At 40.8% G+C, this 13,884-nt stretch overlaps 1 protein-coding gene across 14 annotated transcripts in view; it reads left to right on the plus strand.

The window, feature by feature from the left end:
* CHL1 (cell adhesion molecule L1 like) overlaps positions 1 to 13,884 on the plus strand; it is a 186,815-nt gene that overhangs the window by 157,434 nt on the left and 15,497 nt on the right. For all 14 annotated transcript variants that reach the window (XR_009456100.1, XM_019499716.2, XM_014605288.3 and 11 more), the window contains 5 exons: positions 3,735 to 3,957; positions 6,960 to 7,075; positions 7,228 to 7,432; positions 8,123 to 8,245; positions 10,573 to 10,752. Coding sequence is in view for 13 of the 14 variants with exons in the window: in XM_019499716.2 (XP_019355261.1) it covers positions 3,735 to 3,957; positions 6,960 to 7,075; positions 7,228 to 7,432; positions 8,123 to 8,245; positions 10,573 to 10,752 (847 nt within the window). In the remaining variant the exon portion in view is untranslated. The remainder of the gene's footprint in view (positions 1 to 3,734; positions 3,958 to 6,959; positions 7,076 to 7,227; positions 7,433 to 8,122; positions 8,246 to 10,572; positions 10,753 to 13,884) is intronic.

A 13,884-nucleotide genomic window follows, 5' to 3' on the forward strand; every position in this document is an offset into this window, starting at 1 on the left:
TGGTGAGGGGGAGGGGGGAAAGCAGCCCGCAGCCTCTGGAGCTGCAGCCAGGGAGCAGAGGAGAGGGGCCAGCCCTGATGTGGAGCAAAGAGCCCCACCCAGCCCCAAGAGCATGCTGGGATGATGGGGGAGTCTGGTTTATCTTAAACCAGCCAGGGGTCTGGGACAGACATTGCATAAACCAGTTTGAGCCAAATAAGTTAAGTCTGATACTATATTCGACCAGGTTTCTCTCAAACCACTTTCAGCCATTCTCAAACTGGTTTATGTGCACTGAACATCTGTTCTGTTACAGGTTTAAACCAGTTTCTGATCACTTAAACTGGTGTATGTGTAATGTCTGTCCCTAACCTAAAAGTACGTGTGTTCCTCTACTTTGTCTAATGGAGTTAAGATATTCATGAAAAAAACAGTTAATGTGTATCAAAGAGTAAATACCCTGGTTCTACCCTGGACCTAAATTTAGTCTGAATGCAATTCATAAATCCTCCATTTGGCTTTGGGTCAGATTTGTGATTTGTTCCATCTAGCTAGTTAAAAAGCCATAACATCAGACAGGTGAGTAAGTGAATTACCTGAATCAGTGCTCATTAACTTTGCACTTTGTTTAACCCCACGTACTTTTCCAAGAGGGTATTATTTCCATATATATCAAATAATTAATTTGCCACTTTTCTTAAACCTTATGCTCCTAGAGAAAAATTCAAAATTACTTAATATTTTAAATGCTAAGACAGTTTGTTTTACTATCTTAATACTTTCAGAAGTCCCTTAAGCTTTTTATTTTGTATGTAGCCAACCACAATCTTTCTGCAGAGTCTTTATCTAGATGGGTTTGACAGTATATAGAAGAATATTTCTATCCCTCTCCTACTGGAACCAGTAAAAGCTTATCTAGGGCAGTGGTTACTCCTTTCTGTCATTGAGAATATGGAGGGTTGTTTCCTGCAGCTTTCTTCATAAAATTGTGAATTGCTATTCCCTCTATCTAGCACCTAGATCAGAGGCTCAGTTTGTTAGGGCAATACTTCAGTCCCTATTCAACTTGGACCCTGTGTTCATCATCTATTTAAAGACTGGCTGACCAAGCAATCCCACGTGCATGAGAATACAAAGTAAATTCATAGAAATGTAGGTTATTTGCAATAGGATTTCTTCATTGTAGACTGTATAGGCGTATTTCCTGCTTATTTCCCTACATCCTTTGAAGACCTATGAAATTGTGCCTCTTGAAGGAATTGAAGCAGTAGAGGGCACCATATCTCTTTTTAGGGCCTTGTCTTCAGAAAACTGGTGCTTAAATCTGTGTGGTGTGGCGCTGGTCTAGCATGCAGAGTCTGTCTGCTGATGCAATCCAGCACGTAGGCATGATCTCACAGGCCAGATCCAGTTGCGGAGGGACCATGAACTGGATCTGATCCAGTGCATGGGACCATGTCATCCTGAGTGTGGAGCTGCCCATGGGTCCAGATGGCATGGCTCTGTGTAAACATTATAATGGACACAACTATGAAAAAAATACCATTACCTAAGCTGTACTGGCTGACACTTCCCATGAGTACAAATATATTGAGTCTCAAAGAGCTCCTGTTACAAGTCATTAACCTCTATTTTTATTTCCTTTCAAATGTAACACTGAACTGAAAAAGTTCTGTAAATTCGCTGACAGCAATGTTAAGTTTCCATGACTGGAAACCCAGGCAGTGTTTTGAACAAAGTCCCTGTTGCAGGGCTTTATCAGTGCAAAGGTCAGAGTTTAAGTACTCAGCAATCATTTTCATTTAGTCAGTTATGCCCATATATTATATAAAACTTGTAACAAACATGAATTAAAAGCATAAAATTTAAAGTTTGTTTAAGATCCAGAAAAAGCATGTTAGTACTTTTCAGGGGGAGTTCATGCACTTTGCTGGATTTGAGCCATACTGTATTAATTTATACTTATGTCTGGGGAAAAAGGTTGCTTGAGTATTAATTATGTACCTATATTCTGGGGGGAAAGTTGTTTGATGTTTACTGTATTCTTCAATGGTTATCTAAATTACAAATACATTTTAAGAGTGGCTTGACATAAGGACTCAAAGTTCAAATTCAGCCCATGGTTGGTCATGTCTGTCCGTGGTCCATGTGAGATGAGTCACAAGCACCAAAAAGAATGGTGAATACAGAAGCATTAGGCACTATTTTGATTGAATTTATTTTGACAGTACTCAGGAATCAGTTACCATGGTGGATTTGTTGTACTGTCCATGCTTTTTATTTATGGAAAAGACAAGCCTTGTTTTGGATTTTTTTTTTTCTTTTTCTTGATATGCAAGAAAATATCCTCAAGGACCCATCCCTTCCCACCAAAATCGGGAAGAAAAAAAAAGAAAATGAAAAATTGCATTTCTTTCACATTTTTGTTTCACAAAAACGTCTGTACTACTCACAGTCAGTTCTGACACCAGCAAGGTTCACTCTTGCTCCATCACCCCAGAGAAGATGTCATGGACAAAGAAAGTTTTTTCCAGCTCAAAGATTAGAAGAACCATGGCAGAGGAGTTTCAAGGCTCCTTTGCATCTTGCCTGCAGCACCCAGCCTTGTGCAGCTCCCCAAATACATCTGAACATTTTTTAACCTGGATAATTATTAATACTCACTGTGTACCTCAATGCAATAATGGACTGATTAAAATCATTCATGTTTAATAGCACAGTTGGCCAATTAACATGTTAAACGAAAAATACCTTTTGAACTAAATAACCTTAATCAGAGTGTGTCTCATGGCCAGCCATTGCCATACTGCTTACGCTATTCATAGATGGTAAGGCCGGAAGGGACCTAGGAAGATAATCAGATCCAGCCTCCTGCACCAAACAGACAAGACAACTGGGGTCAAGTGACTCCATCACGGTGATGGTCTAGTCTCCTCTTGAAGATTTCCAGGGTAGATGATTGCACCACTTCTGGAGGGAGCTTATTCCACAGTTTGGACACCCTGACTGTGAAGAAGTTTTTCCTAATGTTGAGCCTGAATTGATCTTCCAGAGTTTGTGGCCATTACTCCTAGTTTTTCCCTCGGGTGTCCCGGTGAACAGTTGCTTCACCGAGCCCTTGATGTACTCCCCTAGTGTCGCAGTAAGCTGCTACCAGGCCCCCTCTCACCTTTTCTTCGGGCTGAAGAGTCCCAGCTCCCTCAGCTTTTCCTCGTATGGCTTGTATAAATTAATGTCAGTTGGTTGAGGAATTCAGGCACAACATGGTCACTAACTAAGCAGTAAAAACAGTAGCACAGCACTTACCTATTAAGTATGAAGGCTTAGTTGGGGGAGTTTTGGTGCATATTTAAAACACTACAGGGTAATCTAAATTTTAATGGCCCAACTTGCTGTGATTCATAAAAATTTGAAATAGCATGCATTTTAGATGTAATAAAGATCACACATTTTTATGTCACCATAAAACAAAGAAAACTTGCAGTGAAACTAAAGTTAGTGCTTTTAATATGTAGAAATATATGCTTTAGTATTTAACCTGCTTTTAATCCATCTGTTTTGCAGTCCATGCTGCTTTAAACTCAGAACAGCTTAATGCAGTTAAAAGTAGCATGACAGCAAAGGTTACATTTTTTTTTCCTCCTTTCTCTCCTAATAGTATGAGCTACTGCTCCAAAATTATTCACCCCTTAAGCTGCTGTTTTATGATTACAACAACAAAGGTAGTTCAGTATCTCTTTTAACTTCTTCTGTAGCCACTGAAACCTGTGGAGCGCAATGGCCCTGGACTGGAGTACAAAGTCAGCTGGCGGCAGCAGGGGGTGGAAACTGACTGGAATGAAGAATTGGTGAAAAAACATTCCTTGCCATTGGGGAATACTCCCACATTTGTGCCTTACGAGATCAAAGTCCAAGCAGTAAATAGTTTAGGATCTGGTCCTGAACCAAATATTACCACTGGATATTCAGGCGAGGACAGTAAGTAACTGGAGTATTTTTGTAAAACAAAAATATGTTATGCGAACAGTTTGTACATTGCTAAATAAATGCATGTCAACTAATGATTAGACAGTATTACAACTTGTTCATCAGTCATATTTAAGCACTTTTTACCTGTGTACTAAGAGAAAGAGAAGCTTTCCATATCCATTTGGCTGCTGAGAATTTTAGTTACAGAGGGCTTGACTTCCAAAGTGGTTGGTTATGCTTCCACATGCAAATGTGTTTGTAAAATTGCTAGTCTAATTCATACACTTAAAAAAGGGCCTGATGGAGCAAAGCATTTAAACTCATGTGAAATGTCAGGTTTGTTAGTTGATGTCAGTTGGATCCAGAAATTAAGAGCTTTGCTTGACTGGGGACTAGCAGTTGTGCTATCTGGTAAATTTTCTTCATTGCACCCCAGATGTGTGGCCTATTCTAAAGGAACAAGGACCAAGGTGGGGCAGACTTGTATCTTTCCACCAATTTTTATATTAATTTAAAGACCAGGTCTGCCACAATGGGGAAGCAGGTGGAATCATATTTACAGTTCCAGGAATACCATGCAGCCTGAGAAAAATGGCAGTACCAGGATTAAAAATGTTGGTACCGCCCCATATCCACAGCAGACATCATAGGACATTTTACATTCCATGATGCAAAGACATTTATTTGTCGTATGCACTCATGTATCCTCCCCGCATTGTGCAAGAAATAGTAGCATGCTTGTCATGTAGTCAGCTGGCCAACCATCCCTTTTCAGGCTGGATCTATTTGCAAGCACTTCAGCTGCTCCCAGTAAGTACAGCTAGCAGCAACAGCAATATTTTACAGTTCATATGATTGTTTCAAAAAAGCTATTCTTACAGTAACATCTCAGACCTCCGATGTTGCAGGTGCAACTTTGAGCCTGTAGTTAAAATAAGGACCTAATTTTGTTGCCACCATAAGTGGTGACCACTTCTCAAAGTGAGATCTACCTTTGATGATGATCAGGTACTCTTCTTCCATTTCTACATTGTGCTTTTCTTCTTAATTGGCTGTCTTAATACAATTTCTCATTCGTGTACCACAGTGTCCGTTTGTAGAATCATCAATTTTAAGATTAAGTGGACATCTAGTACCGTGTCTACTTGTTTCAGTCTACTATGGGATCATGTTTTTTGTTGTCCTGAAATAACAGCATCACCGTGTGATACCAGCCCCATTTCTGTACCCTCCAATCCATGGCACCATAGTGCTACCTAGTAATTGTGTCTTTCCAGTTGGTTCTAATAAAGCAAGACAAGAAGTTATCCTGCTCATGAAATTAGTGCTGGTGCCCCGGGTGATGGAGTTCATACAAAGATGCTTGTGCCTAGCGTAAGATGGTTGAACGCCCTGCTACTCTAGGATGCCAAACCAATCCCTGCCCAATCAATAGCAGAATTGTTCCTTCCTCTGTTGTTTACAAAATGAAATTGTGAGAGATATTTGGAGGATTATAATTTCTCCAGCTGCAATAATAAAAAGCTAAAAAGCACTTTAGTAAGCAACCCAGTTCAGCAACGACAACAACAACCAAGTCCTTTTTTTAGGATTTAGGGATTTAAATCAGCAAGGGAGTAAATACCACTGTAGCCAGCTCACATGGGGAGCCAAGATTTCCCGGTCCAAATTACAAATGCCCAATCTCTTAGTCCTTAGCAGCAGGGTTTGGAGCCTGTTGTAGTAAGACGGGGCCAGTGGTGTCTCCAAATTGTACATCTTTCCGATTTTTCAGATTAATCTTATTATTGAAAATCAGGCAGCTTTCATTCCATGTTGAGTCTGAAAGCTTCAGATTATTTCCTTAACTACAAAATAGACAGGGAGCCTGAATGACCTAACAAATAGCCTTCAAGAGATTAGCCAATTCAAGCAACTGAGTGTTTTATACAATAAAAACACTTTCTTAATCCATCATGGCATGCACTAGCCATTACTGAATTGTATTATCTTGTAAGCATTGGCCCAGGACTGTTCTTCTAGTTTCTGCTCTTTTGTTGCTTCATTACATGAGATTAGTCCATACTTTCTTTGGGTCTGGTATTGTGGAATATCTTTGGAAGTTTTAAGCAGAGGGTAGACAAACATTTGTCAGGGTTCGTTTCGACAGGAATGCTCCTTCCTCGAGCAAGAGACAGATAATCTCCTGAGGTTCTTTCTTTGTTTCTGAAAGCCTAGTTTCTTTTAATTGCCATGAAAACAAACATCGTTATCATTAACATCAAAAGGGAAGTTCTGATATTTATTACAGAAGGAAATGAATTCTCTATCAGGCTTCCTTATGTATTCCAAGGCATGACAAACTCTAAATATGTTTGAAAAGTTGCCATTTTACCTGACTCTTTGGGGGTTTTTTTCCCCCTGTATTTTAGTTTTCTCTTACTTTTATTAGAAGCCTCGTGGGATCATTCACAAAAGTAAGCAACTCCTTGAGAGTGAACGGAGAGTTAGGGACGTTTTTTCCCTATGGCCCATGCATGAACCATTGTACAGTATAAGATATAATGAAAAATGAAAGTGAATTTAGAGAGGTTTCTCCTTGTGTTTTATTTCTTTTGAAATATGCTCCCTATTGACTTGATTCACACCTATGTATATCACTGGAAAGACTCGTTGGTCAGTAGGTCTCTGACCAATGCCTCATTAATCCAGGCACTACAATAGATTGCTTAATGCTTTTGTGATGATAAAAACCCTACTGTTGGATTATGAATGGTAATTACTTACAAAAGAAACTTTATGGTTGCCTTTTGAAATGGTATGTCAATCCCAAATTTGATCCCCTTAATGTAATAAGGGTGATGGCCACCATCTTGGCTGATCTCGGGTATTGAACTGGAACTCAGCATGAGTCACTAGCTTGCACCAAGGATCCAGGGGTATCCTATAAGATATAGGATACCCCAGCTACACATATTATAAGAATATGGACTAGTAAGTACCTATAATATGTAATACTTGTGCATTTACAGTTCCAGATGCTGCTCCTTCCAGTGTAATGGTGGAGGTCCTGAACAGCACACTAGTTAAAGCAATGTGGTCCAGAATTCCAAGAGACAGAGTTCGTGGACGCTTAAGAGGCTATAAGGTTGTTGTTTTGGGGGGTATTTTTTTTTGTAATAAATAACCGTCTATCAATGTTCATATGGTTAAATGAATCCTGCCTATATGTTATGTGATTTTTGCAAGGATGACCAATCCCTGACCACTCAATCTGAGAATCTACTATTTTCAATACAGGTCATTTGGTGGAAAACAAGGAGTTTGCTGGATGGAAAAAGACACCACCCGGAGAAACACTTCCTAACTTTTATAGGAGACAGAAACCATGGAATGATTCCTGGTCTAGAGCCATTTAGTGAATTCCACTTAACTGTTTTAGCTTTCAATGGAAAAGGAGATGGGCCTGAAAGCTCCCCAATCATGTTCCATACTCCAGAAGGAGGTAATAATATGAAAAAAATTGGGGCAGAGAATACTAAATAAATATCTTTCATGACCTAGATCAAGTAATTTTAGAGAGACCTATATATGGACCTTTATTATTATGCCTGTGTGGGCAGATTTAGAATTGCCATAGTTAAAGGCAAAATGCAATCTCCCATCTTCTGCATTCAGGTTCAGATTTTTAAAGACCATTTCACTGGGGAAGGGGAGAAGTGTCTTCCTTGTTAAGGCAGGACATGGTTCTCCTCCTAGGTTTATCTGAGCCTATTTTAATCTAAATCCTATCTCCTCTGCCCTTTGCTTTGGTGTCCTTTTGTGACTGTGGTGTGACAGAAGTGCTAATGAGGTCTTATGGACTTTTGGACAAAAAGTTCTCTGAAAACGATGGGGACTGGGCTCAGTGACTCAGACGGCCAATTCCATACCAGTCTTCCAGTAGAGGTATCCATCCCTGGGAGATGCTGAGCACACTTGACTCCCTGTTAAGTATATAGAAGTTAATAAGTGGAGCCCTTTTAGGAGGTGTGCAGAACCTTTCTTGAGTGGAGAATAGCACATGTTGGATCAATATGGAAAACTATATGCTTTGGATGGAATTATATTCCAGTGTGATGGGAATATGGAGAAACAGAGCTGGTAAAATGCAATCTGCCTTCAATAAAACTAAGCTAATTTCTTGTGTTTACAGTTCCTGAACAACCACATTTTCTAAGGATACTAAACTTTGATAAGGATTCTGTCACTCTGTCATGGGGACTTCCTAAGAAATCAAATGGCTTTCTTACTGGCTACAATTTGCAATATCAAATAAGTAAGTAAATACTCGACTTTGCCCTAGAGTTTTTGCAAATAATGTATGGTTTGTGTAGAAACAGTTAAAACAGATGCTAGCCTACAAACTGTTTTTAAAACTCAGATAACAACTTGATTAGCAAAGAAACAATGTTCCAAAATTACAGATGTTAGTTCAGTCTGCTAGGGGGCAGGCCTGCTTCATTTTTCAGAGAAAAATGTTTTTGACGTGTTCGTTCCCAATCTGTTTAAACTCACAGTGTAATCATGCTATATTTAAAGTTGCATCCACTAATCAAACACTGTAATACAGGATTTGAAATTTGCAAAGGCTATTTAATCCAACAGTCAAAGGACGCTCAGAAAACTCTGAGCTGTTTTTAGAAAGACACCTAATTTCAAAGAGGAAATAATTTGCAGTGATGAGGCAAGAATTGTATGCATGGTTATGGATCAGAATAATTAACCACACATACTTAGCAGTGGTGAGCAAAGATATAAACACTTTTTGTGAATTCAGGTTTTGAAATGAATTCATTTTAGTGTGTTCTCACCCTGTTTGTGAAACCCTGCATTAAGATTCAGGTCCATGTGACTTCTGGAGTAGCCACCATCAGCTGTATTTCATTACTGATTTTCAAGTTACCAACACTACCAAATGTTACGAAAGGGATACGTTTGCATGCTAATTCAAGGCATTGCGTTGAGAAAAAAGTACAAGTGCACAACACAATTGTATTATCAAAGAAATTGCTGTGAACTCTTCAGTAATTTCTCATGTTTTCTAAAACAGCAGCATACATACCTTTGGAGGTTACATACACTCCCTATCCTCTAGTTCTGAGGTGGGTTTCATTTTGCCAATCCAACAGGCTTCGGAGGAGCCACTCCTTTTGCAAATAGCAGTTGATAGATGTCGAACAAAAGGAGGGGATTTGTCATAAACTTGCATGTATGACTCGGAGTTTGAGAACATGGGTAGAAGTTTTGGAGCAAAAAATCCACAATCACCTTCAATTTATGTGTATTTGAGGTTCTAGAAAAATATTTTGCTTAACTGAGTAGTAGGGCTGTGCAAAGATTTGGGTGGTGATTCAATTTGGAGGAGATTCGGCCTGATTCGATGGCTGAATCTCCAAATCCGAATCAAATCAGGGGACCAATTTAAAGGTCTGAATCAATTCAAAGTTCTCTGAATCTTCGGAAAAGATTTGGAGAGCTTTGATGATTTGGGCAGTCCCTGGTGGCTGCAGCAAAGTGCTGCAGCAACTCCAAGCTGGTAAGTACTAGGGGTGGAGAATGGAGAGCTGGGCAAGGGGGGAGGGGACCATGGGGGGACACCTACCAGCCCCCCAACCCCACCCGCTCCCCCAGCCCCACCATGGCTGCCCTGTCTCGGTACTTTAAAAAAAAAGCCCCACCCGCTCCCCACTGCCCCCCAGTGCCCCACACTGCATTGGGGGCCCTGCATGAGCCCCCTGACCCCCACCACTTTCCCAGCCCCCCCCCACAACGCGTGCCCCATCCAGGTCAATTCTGTCTCTTTAAGAAAAAAAAGCTGAGAAAAGCCCCGGGACTCTCTGCTCCTGCAGTGGCCTTGGAGCTTTGGGGGCTCATGCAGAGCCCCCCACATGGTGTGGGGCAGTGGGGAGCAGTGGGGATTGTCCCCTGCCAGCAGGACCAGTGAGTCCAGGGGTTGTTTTATTTTCTTTTTTATTCTTAAAGGACCAGAACTGGCCCAGGTGGGGCACCCATGGGGGACCTGGGGGAACAAGGGAGGGGTCATGGGGCTCATGCAGAGCCACCCATGCAACCTGGGGAAGTGGGTGGCAGTGGAGATTGCCCCCAACCCAGCAGCACCTGGTGAGCACCGGGGACAGGTTTTTTTAACAAATGCCAGGTGCTGGGACATCTATTGCCGGACTGGGAGAGGGGTGGGAAATGGGCCTGGCCTGGCTGATTCAGAGATTTGTCAGCAGTCAAAACTCCAAATCAGATTTGGCCAAATCAAACTGGGAAAGTGATTCGAATCACCGAATCGAATCACCGTCCCCTGAATCGGCTGAATCTGAATCCAAAGTGAATACTAGCCACTTTGCACAGGCCTACCTCAGTAGACCTCTATAGTCACTACCTTTTCAACTGCAGAAACAGCCAATCAAATAATGTAAATCCTGTTCAAGGACTCCAAAACATATCAGGGTAGTAAGATACACATTTTTTTTTCAGAACATCATCCTTTCCACTTATTTCAAACTGCCTCCTTTCTATCAGCTCTCTTGACATTTTTGCATTTTGTAACATTTGGTGGCCATGCCTGACTGAACGCTGCTGTTTGTTTTTCAGTCAATGAAACCGATGAGATTGGACCTTTGAGTGACGTCAATATTACCAACCCTTCGACTTTCAGTTGGAGGCTTTCAAATCTGAGCTCCAGTACTAAATACAAATTCTATGTGAGTGCCTGTACTATGAAAGGCTGTGGCAAGCCAGCCACAGAAGAAGGACTAACAATAACAGATGGGAGTAAGTTAATAGGCAGTGTATTTTTACACTGAAAAGTTTTGAATGTAATGGAAAAAAAATCTATTGAGATTTTCAGCTTTGAATTCTTTCTCTCTCTCATTTGAGGACTGAAATTGTTTGCTTTGCATTAGCACTATCAATGAACTTTTAAACGCAGCAATTCTGTTCTTCAGTACATTTGATTTAGCTATTTCATGTTGCTCTTTGGCTTCACCCACCAATGAGCTCAGTGGGTTTTATGAAAATTAGAATTTAGCAGTCATTAAAAGGACACTGGAGAACTACTAAAATATTAGTGTGCCAAATTCTGCCTTTTTTAACAGTAATATTAATGGAAGCCATGTGTTGCCATTTGAGAACAGAATTTGAGAGTCCCACAAATCCATTAGCAGAAGGCTGATTCGAATGTTTGTGCTCCGAGTCGCATTATTTTATCAAAAGCTACAAATGGCCAACAGTGAAGCCCATTCGTAGGCTATTTACCCTGTCTCCTAAACATTTTCATATTCAATGATTTATTGGAAAATTAGAAGTAATGCAGCTGGTTTGCCTCATTGGGCTGGAATAAAATAAACACACTATGCTTAGCAAGTTTGAGCAGACAAGTATTCCAGTGAACATGTTCCCCAAAATTGTTCAATAATAATGGCCATGGAAATGCCACAATGAAGGACAAGGACAATGTGATAAGCAAAAAGTGGCCTTGCTTCATTCTTTTTAGCAGTGATAACATACTGTAACAATCTTGATACAAAATGGGCCTTGCCACTTACATAGTTTGGGAGTCAACTAAAATATTAATTCCTTTGGTCATTGAGGCTACAGCATAGGACCCACTAAAAATGTTCTGCATTCTGAGTTATTGTCCCAAGACCCTAGTTAGGATGTATTGTCAAATTGGGCTGACAACCAGTGAAATAGGGACTGCATCTCTTTCCCTTTTCCTCTGCAAGATTGCAAGGGTCCTTACAAACACGTACTCCAGCTGAAGTGCTTACAAGGTACTCCAAACTCATACGTGGCTGCATGTGGTGCCTGCCGGTTACTTTTTGAATCCACGCAGAGTTCTCCAAAAAGAAGTCCTGTTTTCTCTCTCCTTAACTGGGACTGCAGAAAAATCTCCTGTCATATTTGCAGTCTGGAAGAAATTGCATCCAGGAATGTGCATGAGCACATCTGGGGTCAAGGTTTCGTGCTGAACTGATTTTATACACATCTCAAAAAGATACGTCCCTAATTCTAGGGAAAATCATGACGTTCTTTTGCAATTCATGTGGATTTCCCCTCTTCAGATATTCACTCTTCAATAGTGCTTGAATAGTTTTCCCCACTTCCCTCATCCCAGTACCTGTTAGATAAAGTTTTCTGTCAATCCTTATTTCATATAGGCAGAGTGTTGGCTGATCTACTTTGACACATCCCTTTCCTCCGGTAACAGGCCGCTGGTTGCATTACCACAGTCTCTTAAGTAGTGCCTTTTCATTGATCCCATTCAAGATCATCCAAGCACCCAATATATCCTCCACACATACCCATTTTGTGCTGTGCAGAATCTGATGCTATCATAACAAATTCTCTGTCCTCTGCCCAGCATCCTCTCTGTTCCTCCTATTGTTATCAATACTAGTCTTCAACAACATAATAAAAAACACATTTTTTTTAAAGAAAAATGCAATCCTAGTTTCTCAGATATTGTTACTTTGTGAGGTCAGGAGTTCTACATTTGGCCATTTAAAAAGCTGTTTGTAATTTGAACAACCTTGCTTAGCCCATTAATTTTTAGATGAATTTCTGGTGCTGACTGGGGTCTGCCAAGCTCCAGAATGGACTCCCAAGGGAAGTGGTGCTCTCCCCTACTTGGGGGTCTTCAAGAGGCCTTTGGATAGATAGCTGGCTGGGGTATCAGGATCCCAGCACTCGTTCCTGCCCAGGGCAAGGGATCAGCCTTGATGATCTGTTCAGGTCCCTTCTGACCCTAGAAACTATGAAATTATGCTTAAAACTAGAGTAAATAGAATATCTGACATTCTTCTTCCTTTTATTTTCCTTCTTTTCTGTCAAAAGATGTTGTTTCAACAATGTCAGCAAGAGATTCTAGTGGAAGTAAGAGTGATGGATTGCATGATGAACAGAATAGTGTAATTTGTGCTCGCTGCAAGGGTCCTATTCTGCTGTTGCTTTTGTGCCCCGTACCACAGACTTTTCAAGCGACTCAAACAAGAGCCACCTGACTGTGTCCCATTTCACTCTCTGATGTAGCCCTCCAGCTCCCATTGAAATCCCAGGGAGGTTCTGCGTAATTTTCACAGGGCTAAATTGGTCCAGGTTCATTTAAATTGCACCAGATCTGTGTCCTGTGGCTGACAGAATCACACACATCTCAGTGACTTTCTCACATTTTAAGCTGTTGCCTGGTGGGCGCTAAAAATTAAACTTAATATTGCCTCTTAAAAAATGGAATGCATTTTAAAAGTCAAGTCATATTATTCAAAGTTCCCCAGGTAAGTGGCAGATTTATAGTGCAGTCCTACTGTGGAATGAAACTCCATTAAAATAGCACTGTAGGCTTTTAATGGTTATTGTGTCTCAGTGATTTTCCATATCCAATGAATATCCATAAGCAAGGCAGAAAAAAAAGATCTTCTCTATCCATTTTACAGATAGAGGTAGATACCCCTCCTGTAGTATATTCAGTTCTCATGGACGGGATTCTGGACCTTGCACGTTGCCTTGTCCCCAAGAAGCGCAGACATCTGTCAGTTTGAGATGCTGATAGAGTCCTGTTTGTCCCCTGCTACTTGACAAGTCTAATGATTTTAAATTAAATACTTGTTTGCTTATGTAGTCTGGATCTGAGAAGAAAGGAAGGCTCTTTTCTTGGCATAGATCTTCATCCAGAATAGAAGTGCCGCAGGAAAAGCTATGCTTGAACAATAACTTTACAAACCCCTTATCTGTGTATCACCAGATTTTTTGGCGTATAATATGCTCCCCCATCGCCACACTGCGCAGAGCATGGAAACAGTCCTGCAGGCCTCACCATTGCACCCAAGCCTGCCTGAACCAGAGTACTAGTGACCGCCTACTAGGATTACTGCAAGCATTAACTAGTGAATCACTGATACCAGTTAA

Source organism: Alligator mississippiensis, chromosome 12 (assembly GCF_030867095.1).
Source record: "Alligator mississippiensis isolate rAllMis1 chromosome 12, rAllMis1, whole genome shotgun sequence".
Taxonomy (NCBI): Eukaryota; Metazoa; Chordata; order Crocodylia; family Alligatoridae; genus Alligator; species Alligator mississippiensis.